Below are 19,689 nucleotides of genomic sequence, written 5' to 3' on the forward strand. Positions count from 1 at the left end.
ATGCATCAGAAGGTCGGCGGTTTGAATCCCTGTGACGGGGTGAGCTCCCGTTGCTCGGTCCCAGCTCCTTCCAACATAGCAGTTTGGAAGCATGTCAAAGTGCAAGTAGATAAATAAGTACCGCTCTGGCGGGAAGGTAAATGGCGTTTCCATGCACTGCTCTGGTTCGCCAGAAGCGGCTTAGTCATGCTGGCCACATGACCCGGAAGCTGTATGCCGGCTCCCTTGGCCAATAAAGCGAGTCGGTCACGACTGGACCTAATGGTCAGGGGTCCCTTTACCTAAAAGGTATCAAAACAGCCTGAAAGATTTTGAGCTCTCCATAATTCTTAGGGTATGTTCACATTAGTATCTTAAAATGCAGTGGTGCCGTTTCTCCATTGGCACACTGCTGTTCACATGGGGGCAGGTGTCTCTTCACCCCTTGGGGAGTTTCCCTGCTCCTGTAACACTGACACACCCACCCAACTCCTACTCCTGAAGCTTTACCAACAATTTACAGGTAGGCTCCAGGATGAGAAGGAAGTGGTTTTATTTTGGCTCACAAGCAGAAACCAGAGATGCAGCTGCCTTGATGCCATCACGTTTTCGGAGACCTACGGGTATAGGGTGGTATACAAATTTAATACATTAATAATAATAATAGAGACATCTGAAGGCAGCCCTGTTTAGGGAAGCTAAATCCATGTTTAGGGAAGCTAAATCCATGATTGATGGATTACTGCATTTTAATATTTTGTTGGAGGCCGCCCAGAGTGGCTGGGGAAGTCCAGCCAGATGGGCGGGGTATAAATAATAAATTTATTATTATTATTATTATTATTATTACAGTTACAGATAGGTAGCTGTGTTGGTCTGCCATAGTCAAAACAAAAAAATTCCTTCCAGTAGCACCCTAAAGACCAACTAAGTTAGTTCTTGGTATGAGCTATGAGTATTGGTATGGCAAATAGAAGGGGAAGAAATGGAGGTAGTGAGATATTTTACTTTCTTGGGCTCAATGATCACTGCAGATGGTGACAGCAGCCACGAAATTAAAAGACGCCTGCTTCTTGGGAGAAGGGCAATGACAGGCCCAGGCAGCATCTTGAGAAGTAGAGACATCACCTTGCCAACAAAGGTTCGTATAGTTAAAGCTATGGTTTTCCCAGTAGTGATGTATGGAAGTGAGAGCTGGACCATAAAGAAGGCTTGATGCCGAAGAATTGATGCTTTTGAATTATGGAGGAGAACTCTTGAGAGTCCCATGGACTGCAAGAAGATCAAACCTCTCCATACTGAAGGAAATCAACCCTGAGTGCTCACTGGAAGGACAGATTGTGAAGCTGAGGCTCCAGTACTTTGGCCACCTCATGAGAAGAGAAGACTCCCTGGAGAAGACCCTGATGTTGGGAAAGATGGAGGGCACAAGGAGAAGGGGACGGCAGAGGACAAGATGGTTGGATAGTGTTTTCGAGGTTACCAGCATGAGTTTGACCAAACTGCGGGAGGCAGTGGAGGACAGAGGTGCCTGGCGTTCTCTGGTCCATGGGGTCACGAAGAGTCGGACACGACTAAACGACTAAACAACAACAACAATGAACTATGAGATAGAAGAAGTGTGCATGCACACGAAAGCTCATACCAAGAACTAACTTAGTTGGTCTTTAAGGTGCTACTGGAAGGAATTATTATTATTATTAAATTACTACTATTATTATTATTTGCCTTTCCAAAGCCGTTTTCTCCCCGCTTCTCTTGAGATGGGGCTCTCCAGGTCTCTGACCCTTTCCCACCTCATCTCCTCCCGGACGATCGCAAAAGAATAATAAATCAAGGATAGGATTTTTGCATCCCTCCAGTCATTGATGGTCTCTTCCCTCCGCACAGGGAAGTCCCTCCGGGAGACCACAATGCCTTGCGATTTCAATGGCCCACCTAACCAGCACTGGGGTTTTTTTTTTGGAGGGAGGGCATGCTTTGCTTCCATATCCCGGCGGTGGACGGCTTTGCAAGGATCTGCAGACGCGGCTAGATAAATAATGCAGATGCCTCTTGTGCAAAGTCCGGGTTGATGTGTGTGTGTGCGCGCGCGCGCCGCGGACTCTGATACCGCCGGGGAGAGAAGGCTGATTAAATCTCACTGATATGATAAGGGAAGTCACGTGGAGAGACAGACGGCGAGAGCGCCTGGGAGGGATGCATGGGGTTTGTTTACTGCAGCAACCGGAGGCTGCGAGGTGGAGAGAGAGACCCCGCGTCCCTTCGCTTCCTTGCTTTGCCTTGGGCGCACCAAAGGATGCTGGAGAGAGGATCCGATTCTGCAAGGTGTAGGATCGCGCATCAGCCGATGTAAAAGCAACCGCGACGACAACCCCAAAGCAGCCATTCGCCTATAATGGGACCGGGCATCCGAGAGTATCCCTTTCCGCTGCGCGCAGGGAGCCTGCAAAACGAAGCACCGGCCCATGAGATCGTCGAAGGAAAAGGAATGGTAACGTAAGGACCTCTCCCCTTTTCTCGTTCTGGGAGCAGTCGGATCTGCGCATGCAAACGCATCGCTTTTTAATGGAATGATGCATGCAGATGGGCGGCTGGTTGATGAAGTTCAGGGAAAGAGCTAGGCTAGAATGTATCTCACCCCCCCCCCCAAATGTTTTTAAATTTATTGTTCCACGTCTATGCAAATACTGTAGCTGTTAGAAGTTTGCTTTCCCTGTGTCGCAAACCAATACTGTGGTAAAAGCTCAAATATGGCCCCTTTTCTTTATGTAAAATATGTCATGGATATAAGCCGGCATCAAAATGAACCGATCGATATATAAGATATAAACTGCATGATGCGCTTATAGTTCAGAATAAATGTGATATCATTCTGACATCGCACTTGAACGTGTGTATGTTGTTTAGGTACCATGCTTGCTTTGGAACAGGGATATAGATAGTTAGGTCTGCAATAGAATATACCTGGGAGTAAGTTTCATGTAGCACAATGGGGATTACTTCTGAGTAGACACATACCGGATTGTGTGTAAATGTGTTTTTTGAGGGGGTGGGTGAACCCCCTGGTTTTTAATTCAGGCAAGACACTATCACACCTTGTTAGCTTTCAAATACACAGGTTCCTGTTGGTGCTGTTTCACCCCAGGCTGTTTTCAATCCGCCAGCGTTGTGAACTTTTGTTGGTGTGACGATTTTTGTTCCATGGCTGCTTTTCAAAGTGTAGGAGTGGGGGAGGGTATATATACTGACCTAAATCTTGCTGCCATTTTCTGTGTGCGTAGCTGCTCTAAATTCAGCCTGCGACCACAAACTGCATGAGAACGGCGAGCCGACGTTTATTTCAAGTAGCAAACTGCAATATAGGGTTCAAGGCTCAAAAGGGCTAGTAAAGTTAAAGAATATAAGTAGGGAAGAGCAGCTGTGCTGAATCAGACCAAGGGTCTAATCCAGTCCAACAGTGGCTGAGTAGATGCCTCCTGGAAGTCTACAAGGATGTGAAGGGAACAGCCCTCCAGGATTGATTGTTTCCCCCGGTATACTGCATGTGAACATGGAGTATACTTAACTGCATGGAGTATACTTCATGTTAAGTATACTGCACTTAACTTTGCATATAGTCACTGATAGCCATATCCTTTGTGAATTTGTCTTATCTCATATTAAAGCCACTTCTAAGCTTTGTTGTTTAGTCGTTTAGTCGTGTCTGACTCTTCGTGACCCCATGGACCAGAGCACGCCAGGCACTTCTGTCTTCCACTGCCTCCCGCAGTTTGGTCAAACTCATGCTGGTAGCTTCGAGAACACTATCCAACCATCTCGCCCTGTCGTCCCCTTTTCCTTGTGCCCTCCATCTTTCCCAACATCAGGGTCTTTTCCAGGGAGTCTTCTCTTCTCATGAGGTGGCCAAAGTATTGGAGCCTCAGCTTCAGGATCAGCTTCCAGTGAGCACTCAGGGCTGATTTCCTTCAGAATGGAGAGGTTTGATCTTCTTGCAGTCCATGGGACTCTCAAGAGTCTCCTCCAGCACCATAATTCTAAGCTGGTGACCATCAAAATGTCTTTGAGCAAGGAATTCCGCAATTGAATTTTGCACCCTGTGACATCACATTTTAGTATCCTGTCGTTAAATTGCACATTAATGCTAATTGTAATTAGCAGAGATACCATTTACTCGGGTTTTTGTTTTGTTTTGGTGATGGGAACGCGGAGCACCTATTTCTGATTGTTGTACAAATATCCTCACATCCCACAAGAGATAGTGAAGTGTATGGCACATGATAGTTATTCACTGCCTCGGTAGCTAGTAGTGCTATTGGAACACCAGCATTTGCTTCCCCGTGGATTAGATTAGTTGGTGCTAATAATGCCAATAGTGCTGATAATGCCAAGGTTGCAGGTTCGAGCCCCATAAGGGATAACTGCATATATTCCTGCATTGCAAGATGACCCCCAGGGTCACATCCAACTCTATATCATCATAAAAAATGGTAAAGGGACCCCTGACCATTAGGTCCAGTCATGGCCGACTCTGGGGTTGTGACGCTCATCTCACTTTATTGGCCGAGGGAGCCGGCGTACAGCTTCCAGGTCATGTGGCCAGCATGACTAAGCCGCTTCTGGAGAACCAGAGCAGCGCACGGAAACGCGGTTTACCTTCCCGCTGGAGCGGTACCTATTTATCTACTTGCACTGGTGTGCTTTCGAACTGCTAGGTTGGCAGGAGATATCATCATAAACATCTCCTGTAAAATATCTTCTCTTCCTTGTCTCTTAACACAGGCAGCATCGGATGGTGGAAGAAGTACTTAACACCTGTGAACACATTAAGGGATCTGTATTTCCACTGGCTGTCTATACACCACCACCTTCCCCCCCCACATTTATATGCTGATAACCTAGTCCAATGAGCCAAGAGAAGCAAAAAGGATAGGTTGTCCTTAGATTTACAGCAATTGCCAGAGACCGCGTATGGGGGTGGCACATTGTCACAAGCCAGAGAGAGGCCTGTGGGTAGTTGCTGGATCAAGGAAGCCCATCTGGTTATCAGAAATATGGATGATTGCCCTCCATTTGCTTGGTTTCTTGCCTAAACATTAGCAGGCTCCCAGAATGGCTGGCAAGGTTGCAGCACAGAGAGAGCGGAGGAAATAGGAGCAGGAGGCAACACAGTTCCTAACCAGAATGCAGAAACCAGAGAGCTGAACCACAGACCATTCAGGTGCTTCCTGAGACTTCTGGGGTCCTAACCCAGAGATGGCACCTGTATTTTCAGTGTTCCAAACCAACGAAACAGAAGGCAGGCGCTCCTTTTAGACCCAGGCAGTGGAGGAATGGCTAAGAGCTGTGGGAAAGTTGTAGAAGGGTATCTCTTGACCAGGCTTCCTCAACCTCAGCCCTCCAGATGTTTTTGGCCTACAACTCCCATGATCCCTAGCTAGCAAGACCAGTGGTCAGGGATGATGGGAATTGTAGTCTCAAAACATCTGTTAGAAATCACAAGTTTAGAAGTCTTTGCCATTCTTCTATGGGTAATGTCCTATAAATGTCCATGCCCCAAACACACACTTAAGTAAAACAGATGCAGTAATGGATTTCAGCTAATGGAAATGGCACATTTAAAATTTCATAGGAGTAATCACACAGGAATAACAACTGCAGGAGAATTAGAAGAGACTTCTATAATGGGTTAGAAATGTCTGCAAACAGAAAAAAATATTCTGGTTTTTTTTAATAAATAAACCCCTTTGAAAATAGTCCTCTTTTTAATCATTAATAGTTCCAGTGGAGGAAAGAGCCATCCAAGTGCCAAGGAAATCAAGAAATCGCCACCACATATAAGACCTTCTTCCAGCAGACTTGGCAAAAATATTTCAGCCGCTACTGAAAAGGTAAAGTTTCTTATGCTTAATGGCAGCAATTTATTTTTTTTCCTGCAGACATATTCTGTGGTTTTCCTACTGGAGTTTTAACTATACATTACTCGATTTTTCTTAGACTTCCTGTCATGCAACAGAACACAAGCAGACAACTCTTCACTACAAAGAAAAAACCCAGCTTTGTGAAAATCTCCAACAAAACAGGTAAAGTTCTCTTGGCAGTGTATATATGTGGTATACAAGCCCATTGCATGCACAAATGAAGACTGCGTAGGTAGAAACACAACTGTTGGCATGGTCAAGTTTTGAAAAGTTCTGGGAATAGGACATGAATGTTTATTCCAAACGTCTGACTGGTGGGGCAATATGCTGGTGATTTTTGTTCACCTTTCACCACTTAATGGATGATTAATGCTGGGAGCTTGATGTGCGGATGAACTTGTGTTAGATAAAAACAATTGTAAGTGGCGTTGGGTTGGTTAGCAGGGAAGGGCAGAGGAACTGAAGCATGGAATGTTGGGGAAGAAGTTATCAAAGAACAGAAAATCTGGACCACATTTGTATGTGTAATATAAGCTTTGAGCTTGGGGAAGAGCGCCACAATCAGGGTGGATTTGATTTAGATCAAATCAATTTAAATCACTAGTCAGTAAGACTTGATTTAAATCATTTTTTTTACAGAAAGATTCATTCTTGCTGGTATAATCTTAATATTTGCAGCCAGATGAAGGTTTCATATTTGGAATAATAAATTTTCAGAGTAGCTTTTAAAGTTAAATAAAAAATTACTGATTTGGTTATACTATTAGAAATACAAAGACAGGTAATTATGAAATTATTGTCAACTTTTCTCCTGTACTTTATTGGCAGGAGAAAAATAATCATTAGCTTAATAACAATTTAAACAATTTAACTAAAGCAACATTATAGCATATGTATCCATGTTTGTTAACTGATGTGGTTAAATGATTTAAATAAAAACAAAACTTAGACTGAGTTTTAGCACACATGAAAAACTTAAAACAAATCCTTATTTCCTGATGAATAGCCTTTGGACTATAATGTAACTTAAATAGAAAACTATCTTTAGAAAGATTTTTCCTCCAAAAGCATTTTATTTTAAAAATCCGATTTAAATTTTTACAAATCTGATTTAAATCAATAAAATCCATTTTTTTTATTAAAAAAACCATTGATTTTTATCCACCCTGACCACAATACAGAGCAGCTGTGGGCTAGACCCATATTTGAAAAGGCAATCATGCCACCTTTATTTTTCTTGTTTATCTTAAATCATGCATTTTATTTCATCACATGGTAAAAAGTTGCCAGGTGCAGGTTTACTTCTTATTTAACGTTTATGCTAACCAGACAAGCTCCTGAAACAGGAAGTTTTTTTGGAACACATATCAAGACAACGCACATGTTCACAATTGCAAACATGCAGCTTAGCTGAAACGTATTGAATGGCGTTGATTTCAGCCTGGGGTTTGCTGAAGTGTTCATCGGTTTCCTTCACATCTGCTTTTCCTTCTTTAATATAATTGCCAGCATTTAATTTTAGATCCAAATTAACATGCATTAGCCATATTGTTTATAAAAAGATGGTAATCATTAGAAATATTGTTTAATATGCTGCAGTCTGGTTAAACTCAGCTGAGCAGAAAGATGTTGCAGAGGCATAGCTGGGGGGGGGGTCATAGTGGGTGCCACTCACCCAGGGGGCGGCACTTACCGTGGGGCCTGCAAGTGCCCGAGCCATGCGCCTCTCCTGGAAGTGACTTGGTGCCCAGGCTCTGCGCTGCCCAAAATGGCAGCATGTGACGTCCCGGGAACCCAAGTGCCTAGCTACGCCACTGAGATGTTGAGCTGTGTTCCAAACAGATTAGAAGCAGTTTTTGTTAAACAGAAGTTAAAGTTTAAGTTAAGTAAGTTTAAGGTTAAGTTAAAGTAAGTAACAGAAGTAAACAGAAGTTGAGTAAATCCGCTCCATTTCCCAGTGGGGAGGAGTTGCGGTGGACCGCGTGGTCACACCCTCCCCACCGGGGGACAAAGATCCCGGCCATGTCAGAGCCTGGCCAGCCAATCTGCTGGCCGGGTGGGCGTGGCCAGGGCCATTTAAACTGAGGCGTGAGCTAGAGGACTGGTGTGGGGGAGGTGAGGTGTGGCCATCACCTGCCCCTCCATGCTTAAGGGTATTCCATTAAAGGAATCCGGGGGTGTTGATCTTGTCTGAAGCCCGGTTGGGGGCTAGGGCCTTGACACGACCCTGATGGGAACACCAGGGGGAGCTTGAGTTGGTTTGCATCGACAGTGGTTTACCCTAACGGTGGTTTACCCTTACCGGACTTCCTGCACACCGGGCAGGAGTCAGATATAGTCGGGTCCAATCAATGCCTAAGCCAATACCGCTCACATTCTGTAATTTAATTTAATAAAGTTGTGGCCAAACTTGCCCAATAACATAAACCTAATACCCACGTCTCTGTGTGAGTTACTTCCCAACAAGGGGGTGGCTGCGGGGTTAAAACAGAAAAAGCTGCAAGTCAATGCACACTTTCTTGGGCATAAGTTCCATGTAACTCAGTGGGACTTACTATTGAGTCAACATGCTTAGGATCATACCGTTAGGTTGTTGCTGTTGTTGTCATCTGTCTGTCTTGAGAGACAATGGAGTGCATCTGCAGGGGTGAAGTCAAACCGCTGTGTTATCAGTCCCAAGGTGACCTCCCCGGGGCATAAGCCTGGGACGTGCGTATTGAGGTCCTGGGCTGCCCAGAAGATAAGACCCTCCTCTCTGCCTCACCGATGTGGTCCAAAGGAAAGCAGAGCAATATGTTTGACAATACGTTCTGTCCAAGATTGTGATGGACTTCAACTCCATTCAGCCCTAGCCAATGCATGATAAATGACCATGGATTATGGGAGTTGTGGTCCAACATCTGGAGGGCCATATGTTTCCCATCCCTGTTTTACAGGTAAGTAGGCCAGTTGAAGGGACGCAGGTGGCGCTGTGGGTTAAAGCCTCAGCGCCTAGGACTTGCCGATCAAAAGGTCGGCGGTTCGAATCCCTACGGTGGGGTGCGCTCCCACTGCTCGGTCCCAGCGCCTGCCAACCTAGCAGTTCGAAAGCACCTCCGGGTGCAAGTAGATAAATAGGGACCGCTTACCAGCGGGAAGGTAAACGGCGTTTCCGTGTGCAGCTCTGGCTCGCCAGAGCAGCGATGTCACGCTGGCCACGTGACCCGGAAGTGTCTCCGGACAGCGCTGGCCCCTGGCCTCTTAAGTGAGATGGGCGCACAACCCCAGAGTCTGTCAAGACTGGCCCGTACGGGCAGGGGTACCTTTACCTTTACCTTAGGCCAGTTGAGGCAAGGGACAGTTTTTCAACCATATGAGCTGTGCAGACGAGGGAATTTCAGTAAGTTCTACTTCAGGATTTCTGCATTGCAGTGGGGTGGACTAGATGACTCACAGGGTCCCTTCCAACTCTACAATTCTATGATCTGAAGGGCATCACTTTGGCTCCATGCTAAACCCACTTACCGGGGAATTTAATAAGGCTTACCTCTTGAGTATCGGATTGCCTTGTAAATTTAAGATTTTTGCAGATCATTTCTTATCAGATGTAGGAAGAGTACAGAATACTCAGTGCCTGGACTGGTATCACTTTATCAAGGTGAGCCTTTAATATCCTGCCTTTATGAAAACATTTATGAGATTTTGCTTCCCCTGCTGCTTCAGATGGCAGATATACCAGAGTGTTCATTTTTGGTATACGTGTCCAAAATTCAAAGGAAGTATCTCCTGTTTCTTTTCATGCTTTCTACTGTATAAAGCTCCCACATCAGGTTTTCATACTGCTCTATCGGGGTTTACAGATATTCAAGCAGTTTTCTACCTCGATGGGGGTAAATAGGATGTCTAAACAGTAGCACTTTTTACAGTGGCAACTGGAGGGAAATAGAAGCAATCTTTTACAGACCATTGCAATGCCTTTTGATAAAGACCACCCAATATGAAATGCCATTAAGATGCTTGATAAGAGGTATGAAGAACCTGCGACTCTCCAGATGTGGCTGAACTAGAAATCATACCCATACCCATCATCCCTTATTGTTAGCTATGATGGCTGGTAGTGATGGGAAGAACATCTGGAGGCTTGCAGATGTTCTCCCTTTCTCTGCTTTATAGAACATTTTTATAACTAGCTTGTTCATATCACCATCTTTATGTCTTTGTACATTTTGTCTTTTCTCCTTTTGTGCTTGGTTTGCAATCATACGTTTGTGGCAATGACTTGCCTTACTTTTCGAAAAGCAAAAAAGACTAAATATTATTTCTTTTCCTGCCTAGAACAACAGATGTTTGCACTTCTTCGTACAAAGCGCCAAGGTTAAAAAAGGAACCTCTGGTCAGAAAGTATTATGACGCTGGCTGGAGCAAAATCCCTTCTGTGTTTAAGGATGCTTCCTGGAGTGATTCCAGCGGCACAGAAGATGGGCTGACTCAGAGTTTTTGTTGCAAGCAAAAAGGCAATTTAGAGAGAAACCCTGGAGGGCATTCAGCTGAAGCAGACCCCTACAGCCCTGGATATCAAAGCGTCTCTGCTGACGCGATGTTCCTTGACTTTGAATCCATGCGGATTATGAAAGACGATTCTGATCAGGACAGCGCCAGTGACCTTTCCGACTCGGAGAGAATCCCCATTCCCCCTTCGCCTTGCACCCCGCCGGAGCTCAACCTGCGAGCAGAGGAGATTGACCCTCTGTGCTTCGAACACCTCTTTGACGCAAAATTCAAGCAGCCCGATTACTATTACCCGGACTTCCTGCCGCCCCCTTTCAACACGTGGGACTTGAAAGGGCTGGTGGCATTTGTCAACACGGAATGCAAATCAGAACCTCGGCCAGAGCCGTCGGGGACGCTTGAGAAGTACGTCGACCGGCTTTTGGAGCTGGAATGGCTACAGATGCAGACGATACAGGCTGAGAAAGGGAAGGCGGCCAAGACAAGGCCTCAGACTGCTCCCGGTGCCCTCCGGACCTTAAAAAGCCCTGGCAAAAACAAACCGTTGCACAGTCCTTTTCCACAGAAACAACTGACTGTCCACGAAGGTTTTCCAAGAGTCCTCGCCGGCCAGCAGGGTCACAGAAGAGAGTTGCATGGCGAAGGACCCAGCCAGGTTGTTCCCTATGATGTTCAGTTGAAAACGGCTGAAGCGACATGTGGCTTCTCAGCTCGCCCCAGGCAGCCTTGTGAAGCACGAGGCGAAGCCAAAAAGCGGCCTACTGCCAAGCAGCCGTTGGTCAGTAAGCATCCTCCTGAGAGTAGCTCTATGATCCAGGGAGCTGGCAACATCAGGCCACCCAAGCAACCCTCTTCCTTCCATGGTTCAACTGTCCCTCTCAAGGGGCTGCCAGCCCATGCCTGCCCAAATCCCAAAAAGAACGGGAATGCTGGTAATTACGTTCCTGCCAAAAAAGTTTCGGCGGATAAGAAGCTAAAGGCAAATGGCACGAAGCAAACGCCATGTAAATTTAAATAACGCTGCAGTAGCAGAGTTTGCTGTTCTTGTTGCTGTGGGGGTTGGCAATCCTTTCTGTGTGGCGAAGAGCTGGAATAGCAGTTCAAGTGCTGTGGAGAAGGAAGAAATACGCTGCTCCCTGATTCCCTTGCCATGCGTTGTGATTGGACTTGGTGTCAGAGGTCTGGTTCACCCTTCCCCAGTCAACACAATCCAGGAGGCTAAGTGCTCCATCTCTCGTGGTGACTCCCACTGCAGGGGCCAGTGGGGAAAGGGTCTTGCTTTTCAGGGTACACCCATAAAAACCTGCTCAAAGCCCACCCGATCTTGTTCCTACACTGATTTGAAATATCTGGTTCTGAAGTGGCCAGGCAATAACCCTTTTCCTTCCTGTTGAGCTAAGTTTTCTCAGTTTTTTTTTACAAGAAAATGCTATTGTGCAGTGGGAGGACCTTGCTGTTTTCCCAAGGTTACTTCAAAGTGTGCTGTCATGCGGTGAAATAATGATATGCTCGTAAGGAAACAACAACAGCACCAGCAGTTTATTATTCTTATGCTGCCCACCTGACTGGGTTGCCCTAGCCACTCTGGGTGGCTTCCAACAAATTATAAAACTGTAGTAAAACATCAGATATTAAAAGCAACACATGCTTGTTTCCAAATAAGCTTGCCATTGCCATAATTGCATCTCGATTTTGCCACACAGGGATGCATTTATAAGCACCAGTACATGCAGAAAACTCTCGGGAATTTCTCCCCTGTTTAAAATGATACTGCAAACTTGCTTAATTGGAGAAACAGAGATTTATTTGCTTTAATCAGGGAAGCTTCAAATAGAATGGGAATGCATCGTTTTGGGGACAGTCCTATGAAAAGAACCTTGGGGGTGATGAATATGTACCATGACTGTCAGGCCACAGCTGAGTGGTAGAGCATCTACTTTGCATGCAGAAGGTCCCTCGTTCCATCCACAGCATCTCCAGGTAGGGCTGGGAGACTCCAGTCTGAAGCCCTGGAGAGCCACTGCCAGTCAGAGTAGACAATACTGAGCTAGATGGACCAATGACCCAACTCTAGATGAGGCATCTTCATATGTTCCTACGATAGAGCCACAGGGGAAGTTGCACGGCAGGGTGAAAGCGTCATTGAAGATTCATCAGCTGATCAGACTGAGAGGGCATGAATGAAAGGAATACAGACAGGTCTGTGGGAGACCTAGCTAAATAGACCCTGTTCAAACAGGATAAGAGTTTACATGGTAAGGGGAGATCATAAGCCAGATAGTGAATCTGGAACACACTATCCAAGTATCCCAAAGATGCTGGGGTAGTTTGTGTAGGAAGGCTGGCTTCCTCATAGGAATATTCATGGCTAGATTGCTCAAGCCGCACATTCCAAGAGTTCATCATCTTTGATATTATACCAGCAGAAAGTATTTTCACTACAGCAAAGGGTTTTCTGTTGGTCTTCAGTCAAAAGGTTGGTTATTTTCGAATGCAGAAAGTTTGAAAAAAACGCAAATTATTTATTTCATTTGTCTTTGAAGGATTTGCTCCTGCATAATCCTGGAACAAGTAAACGAGAACCCGATCAAGCCTTTTGCCGTGTTTAGCAGCTAGTTTGTAGTTCCTGCCATTGTGTTTGTGGCAGTGTTTTCCTTCCAAAGTCTTTGTCGGCTTATAACCGAGCCAGCAAGCTTTATCTATGCAAAGTCAAAACATCTCTGAGCTCCATAATTTTTCTCAGCCTCGGTGATGGCTGACCATTTTCCACTCTGGGTTGGGAGCTGAAAATGTTAGGATTCTAAGGGTCCTTCCAGCAAAGCTAAGTGTATACTTGGAAGTGAAAGATCATGATGATTTTGCACATAGTTTGAATAAGGATCAGCATAGCTGATGTTTGACATAGCAGCAACAGCTTCATGCACAAAAGCATTACAGTCACAAGAGAAACCCAATCCTTTGATGCTCTGGGTCATATAAAACTAACCTGCTTAGTCTGTGAAAGGATTTCTGCTTGTACAACATAACTCCTCCCTTCTCTCACCATGCACCAAATCTGTGGGCAGGAGCTTGAGCTGTACTTCCAATGTGGCACAAAGACTGTATGACCACATCTTCAGATCTGAGCAAGACTTCATAGTAAGCATGCAGCTGCTGCTACAAATGATCATCATGCATCAGGTTCTCTCCCTCCATAATATCTAGCAGAACTTAACTCAAATTGTGATGTCATGATGTTCTACATTTCGTTGCCAAGTTCCATTGACAGCTGAAGGCGTGGAATAGGAGAGGAGAAAGGCAGCACAGTGCGACATGCGTAAGTTCTGCTACAGGTTATGCAGAACTAGTAATGGAAGCGCGACTCAGATTTTTGGAAACAGCCCTCCACTTATTCCGGTGCTTAGTTTGGTCCTCAAGGCATTCATTGACTTGTATTTCTAGTCCTGTGTTTGCTTGGTATACCCCAAAGCACCCAAAATATCTTTTAATCTCCTTAAAGCAGGTAAAGCTTACAAAAGGCAATATTTTGCTCTACGGCTGTTTTGGAAAGGCCAGAGTTGAATGCCTACAGTGCTTCCAACAGATGGCCAGGCTTTTTTTTCAGGTTTTAAGGGGATAGGAGCATGATAAATCCAATTCAGGGAAGTACTGATTCAGAACCATGTGTTACGTCACATTTAAAATGGCCACAGTATAGTTAAACCATGGTCTCGGGAGATTGGTGAACACATGGAGCTCTCTGGTCCTCAAGGGCTACTACATTTGCTTCAGTGGAAGACCAGGGCTGTAGAGGCATCATTTCATGCCTGCAAAGCACCACCCTCCTCTGGACTGAATGGCGAGGACCCATGCACATGAAATCTCTGTGTATACATCAGAACACAGATGGGGATCTGGAAAGCAGAATAAGGTTATGGTGAGGCAGTTGAAAACGTCCTGCCAGGAGTGAAACCAAAAGTAGACTGATCAGCTAGCTGAAACAAATTATATTGCTATGGGGTGGGGGGGAAACCTCTAACATTTTACTTCTCGATACTTGCACTTCCAGTTTACTTGGTAACCCCCCTCCCCAGGAAAAGCTAGTGTTTGAATAGCAGCTGATTAAGGAACAACGCTGGGCAGATGCCATGATTTGATTTTATCTGGACTGTTTGTCAATATGGCAGCTACATGGCAGTGGAAGGCTCCTGGACTGATGCGGCAGAAACACCAGTTTATGAAGAGAGGATGTGAATTTACAGGGGGGAATCTTGGACTATAAAGAAGAAGAGTAAAGAATCCACACAGAAACATTTTGTTTGGACTTAAACTTACTTGGAACACAGAGGCTGTTGAAAATAATGAAGGATTAATATCAGAATGTATTAAGGGAATTATTGTAATATTTTGAAATGCAGTAGAAATATGAGATGATTAGGATTCCCTCCGATCTCAAAGCATGGGAAGTTAGCTAAAAATAATAATAATTTATAATTAGGCATAACATTGGGATTTGTTTGATTATTGGATAATTTGTATAATTTGGAATATATAATTTGGTTTGATTGGAAAAATTCAATAAATACTATTTTTTAAAAAAGAAAATGTCCTGACCTCTTCCACAGAATGTTCTTCAGCAGAAGACATTGATAATAAATGTGTATGTATAGCTTCAGTTTATCTTCAAGTGTGATTTAATTGGAAGTTTAAAAAGCAAGTTGTGTGCATACTTAAACCATTTTATTGGTTGAATTTGTACAATGATACTGAATTATGTATTCGTTCTCCCCTGCTCTGGTGCTTTTGACCATAACTTTCTAAGATCTGAAAGCATGGAAATGAGTCACATTCAAATGTCCTTAAAATAAGTAATGAAACAGGATTTATTTGTTGTACTTCCATTGTAAGATGCCACGTTCTCAGGAATGGCTGAAAACTGATTGGTGTATTTATTTATTTATGAACTTTGCAGGTGTTTTCTTCCAAGTCAGACCTAGCCTTGAACTGTATCACTCATCTGTGTTATTGTCTAAAGGTCATATGATATTGTTACAAATATCATTCCCCCGCCCCCGTATCCTCAAGCATGCTCTGGTCAGATTGAATAAATATCAGCTTTTTCTGTCAAAAAACAAAATCAAATAAACTTACTTTGCGCAAGGCTTTGGGATCTGTCTTCATGGAAACTTTTTGTTTAACCGTCCCTCGTTACTCTTGCAAAATCTGAAAGCAACAACTGCATCTAATTCCAGCCAAAAGTCAGTGTGGTCTGTTTGCCAAATATGGTTTGTTGTTTTTCAAATAGATTGTCACCTAAAGGACTGGCTTATGAGATAACTAATATATATAAATCATAGGTACATTTCCCCAATATGTTAAAAGTGGCTTCATGGACTGCTGGTCTCCTGTCTTCTATCCTACTGTCCCAACAGGCAACAGGCACCACTGGTAGCAAAGACAGTATTTACAGATGCACTTTCTCTGTTTTGTTGCAAGCATGAAAACAGCTTGCGCAGATCTATAACATGGTGGAGGGTTCAGGGTGCCTGGATCCAAGCAAGCTGTGATGTCAGCTGACCACAACCACCCCAGTGCCCAAAGCATTTTCAACTATTAAAAAAAGAATTGTTTAAAAAATGGGAAGGATGACAATAATCAACTAAATAGTACATTCTGCCTAAATAAGTACAGTAGATATCTGGGGCCATCACCCAACGAAAGAAAGTTGATTAATTGTATGGCATTTAATCAGTTAAGTCTGCATGTAGGTGCACATTTTAAACAGATCTGAAGAAAAAGCACACTTTGATTTGTGATGGTGCCTGCAGTCAGGCCCCATCTTAGAAGAGGTTTTCCCTCTTGGGGGGAATAAGGGGAAATGGCTGTTTTAAGTTGGTTAGAGCAGAGCTTTCCAAACTGTTGCGACTTGTCAGTGTGTCGGCTGCCTGCAGCATGTAGTTGTGTCTCACGAACACTCCCACTGGGAAGGGGTTTGTTTAACCCCCGGTTTACTAGTAAAACTGAATTACTGTGTCGTGAATTGATGCAAGGCAAAAAAAAAAGGTGTCGCCAACATGAAAAGTTTGGAAAGCTCTGGGTTAGAGCAGACCCTGTCTCAGGTTGGTTGTGAAGATAAAATGAGGAGGGAGATAACTATCTGGAGACTTCTTTTTTAGCTTCTTGGATTAAAACATTTAACGTCTTCATGGTAAACTGAGTGCACTACGTTAGTCAAGCACATATTAAAATCAGTTAAGTTAACTGAGGGACAGCACAATATACAAAAGTGGAAGCATCCTTCTATTGGGCTCTCTTAGCTGAACTGGCCTCCCACCAATCTCAGCTGACATAGTGACTAACATGGCGTTGTCCTCCCCCTTCCATCTGCTGAGCATATGGCCAGGTGAAAGGCTCACCGGCCATATCCCTGCCAGCAGAAAGCCCCAAAGTGGAGCAAGCCCAGGATTACAGATTTGTCGCATAGCCGCCACCCTTTGCCATTGGGTCCAATCCAGACCTGATTGGACCTGTACTGGTGCAGGGTTCATGCCTGATTATCCTGCCCCTGCAACTGGCCAGGCTCCAGATCCATGGCCATTTGATGTACCTTTGGGGACAATTAATTTGCTATGTATTTATTATTGATTTATATGCAGGCCTGTCATTTCAATCTCTCTATTGTATTTGAATGTAATGGATTTCATTTTATACTCTTGCCGGCTGAGTATAAAATAAAATCCATGGGGTCACGAAGAGTCGGACACGACTAAACGACTAAACAACAACAACAATTGCCAGCTGATGAAGAATTATCATTGAAACAGTTCATTTTCCTGGAACAACTGTTCTGTCTGATGCTGCAATGAATTTAACTGAAAGCGTTTTGGCCTCTTGCATTCCCATGTCCTTGCACAGTTGCAGATGCAAACTGCTTTTTTCCTGCACAATCTGGCAAGGGGCTTAACCTATACTCTATACTGTAGCTTTAAAGCACATTCAAATCACATTCCCCTCCTCTCAAAGAATTCTGGGTACTGTAGTTTCCCCCTCACAGAATTACAATTCCCAACAAACTACAGCGCCCAGGATTCTTTGAGGGGCAAAATGTTCCTCAAATGTACTTAAAAGCTGCAGTGTACTACTGTATAGGTTGCCTATATTTTCTTATGTTACAGTGACATCTGGTGGTGCTTATAATTTTTCCTCACAAGGTTTAACACTCTATTTCCTATTCCCTTTTTAAAAAATGTTATTACAAGTAGAACAGTGCTTGAAGTGGCATACTTAGAAAATCCACATACTGATTTGAATAAAACGGCACTAGGGTGGCTGCTGCTGGATGTCTTGCCTTTTTTTTAGTCTGTGGGGGATAATATTTACCTCAGCGCTTATTTTTCTGCGTTTTTAGAATGTGCAATGAAGGAAGCAGCATTTCGGCGAGCCACATGTGCTCGCCCAAAACGAGCTCGTTTCTCAGCTGTGCACATTTTTGTTTTAAACGCAATAACAGTGCTAGAATTTGGGAAGGATTTAAAAACTTGAAAGCAATTTAGTGAATTCTCCCCTCACATCTTAAAAAATGGAAGCCGTATTTATTTACTATGACTGGTACCATTACTACCAATGACAATAAATGTTAAAATGTTCATGTTTATCATGAAGTCCAATGAAGCGAGGGCGTTATGAAAATACTGAGGTGAATTGAAAAAACACTTGAAGGGATACTGTGGAGAAGGGACAACTACTCTAAACTTTGGTCGTGGCAGTTTGTGCGTTCGCGGGGGAAAAACAGAATTACAGTATATTAAGCGCTCGACATTTGCGCAAGTAATTAACAGAGCTTTAGCAGTTGCGAGCGACAATCGCGTCAACCTCTGGAGCAAGAAGGGGCGGGGCGAGAAACAGCGGTTGACAACGACCGTTATCAGTCACGCTCGTCACCCGCTGATTGGCTGGAAGGAACAGGTAGCGTGGAGAAGGAGGAGGAAGCGAGCGTGACTGCGTGAGGAGGGGCCTTGGACTTGGGAGAGAGGATTTCTTCGCCCTGCCCCCTCCGCGGCCCGCCTCTGAGTGACCCCGCCTTCCACCTCAGGGCGGCTTAAAGCGATTGGCTGTCAGGGTTCCTCGAGGCGGGCGTATTCCTCCGGAAAGGTGATTGGCTGGCGGGACGGCGGCGCGCCTTGGCGGCTTCGTTCTGTGCGTCGTGTGAGGGAAGCGCCTAAGCCGCCCTTACCTCGCAGCCGCGGCTTTAGGGCCGCTGTCGCCTGAGGGCGCTTGCCAGGTAACCGGGTAGAGCAGGCCCATGGAAATGAACGGGCCTAAGTTAGTCACGTCTCTTGGTTTCATCGCGCCTGCCTCACGCCGGATGCAACCCTCGTGTTTTGATATACCCCTCCCCCCTTTTCCACTTCGGATTTCTTGGCAATGATCTTGCTAGATCGTTGGTTTCCTTTTCCTTCTGAGAGAAATCTAGCTAATTTTCGTGGAAATTTCGTATTTGCTTCGCTCGCCTTTTTAACTGCTGCGCCCCTTGGGTTATTTTACCCACCGGTTTACACATTGGGGGTAGAAACATGAAAGCGGACCCCCGTTTGCAAATGTTTCTAGTCAGCCTGCAAGGGAAGGGAGGGGACAGTGGGTGACATTTTCCTAAGGGAGGTTATACAAACGGTTTAAAATAGTCATTCGTTTTACAAGTTTTCCTTGAGTATTTTGGTCCGCTTGAACTTCATGGAGACAAGAAACTGCTCCTGTTGAGAGTTTTAGCTTAAACTGCATTTATCCAGGCAAGTGTTAACACCAGCTTGTCTACTGTAAAATTCACCCTTGTTACCCCAAATTATTACTAGCAGTTATGCAGCATACAGCAGCTTTTTTCATACTGCTGTAGCATGGTTGTAGTTGCTTTGATAATTACTGCTGCTAGGCAACTGCCAAAGAAATGATAAAAAGCCTTCAAAGGGCTTAGATTGCTGGATCTTGCCTAGTCATACCTGTTCCTGTGCCTTTAAAAGCATGCTGACCTGAAGTAATCCGAATATGAAGTTTTTCACTACACAGGGCTAAGCATCATCACATTAATTCTGCACACTGAACCATCATTAGAGGTACAGCTAGGGACAGTTTCAAACTTTGTCAGTCCTAGAAAAGAAGACCATCAATATAATGTTTTCTACTGTAGGAACAAGTTATCCCAGAATAAAAATAAATAAACGTGTAAACTCCAGGGCAATTTGTTCATTGTTCATTCAAAACATAAACAAACATGGTTTGGGATGTAACTGAGGGAAGTTACACATTGCGTACATTTTTATTGCCTGTG

General features: G+C 44.4%; 2 protein-coding genes across 3 annotated transcripts in view; both read left to right on the forward strand.

The window, feature by feature from the left end:
* Positions 1-1,724: 1,724 nt before the first annotated feature.
* FAM217B (family with sequence similarity 217 member B) lies at positions 1,725-14,799 on the forward strand. 2 transcript variants are annotated; one of them, XR_014565656.1, is made up of 5 exons: positions 1,725-2,473; positions 5,759-5,870; positions 5,977-6,062; positions 10,215-11,827; positions 11,905-14,799. XR_014565656.1 is itself a non-coding variant. In XM_083744473.1 (4 exons), the coding sequence occupies exons 1-4, from the start codon at positions 2,378-2,380 to the stop codon at positions 11,404-11,406; spliced, it is 1,491 nt and encodes a 496-aa protein (XP_083600599.1). In that variant the 5' UTR covers positions 1,725-2,377; the 3' UTR covers positions 11,407-11,705. The 2 variants fall into 2 exon arrangements, 1 of the variants encoding a protein (XP_083600599.1); XM_083744473.1 differs by lacking the exon at positions 11,905-14,799 and having other exon boundaries at positions 1,725-2,478; positions 10,215-11,705.
* Positions 14,800-18,524: 3,725 nt separating this feature from the next.
* The window catches only part of SYCP2 (synaptonemal complex protein 2), a 51,001-nt gene continuing 49,836 nt past the window's right edge, over positions 18,525-19,689 (forward strand). The window contains exon 1 of the mRNA XM_083744102.1: positions 18,525-18,648. The gene's annotated coding sequence lies outside the window, so the exon portion shown is untranslated. The remainder of the gene's footprint in view (positions 18,649-19,689) is intronic.

This window comes from Podarcis gaigeae (assembly GCF_964106915.1).
Source record: "Podarcis gaigeae genome assembly, chromosome: 6".
In the NCBI taxonomy this organism is placed as follows: Eukaryota; Metazoa; Chordata; class Lepidosauria; order Squamata; family Lacertidae; genus Podarcis; species Podarcis gaigeae.

Bases quoted from the DNA above. Each gene is read 5' to 3' on its own strand.
- FAM217B (XM_083744473.1), top strand. From the start codon at position 2,378: ATGGGACCGGGCATCCGAGAGTATCCCTTTCCGCTGCGCGCAGGGAGC. The intron at 5,871-5,976 runs GTAAAGTTTCTT...GATTTTTCTTAG, and splicing joins TTTCAGCCGCTACTGAAAAG to ACTTCCTGTCATGCAACAGA. The intron at 6,063-10,214 runs GTAAAGTTCTCT...TTTCCTGCCTAG, and splicing joins GAAAATCTCCAACAAAACAG to AACAACAGATGTTTGCACTT.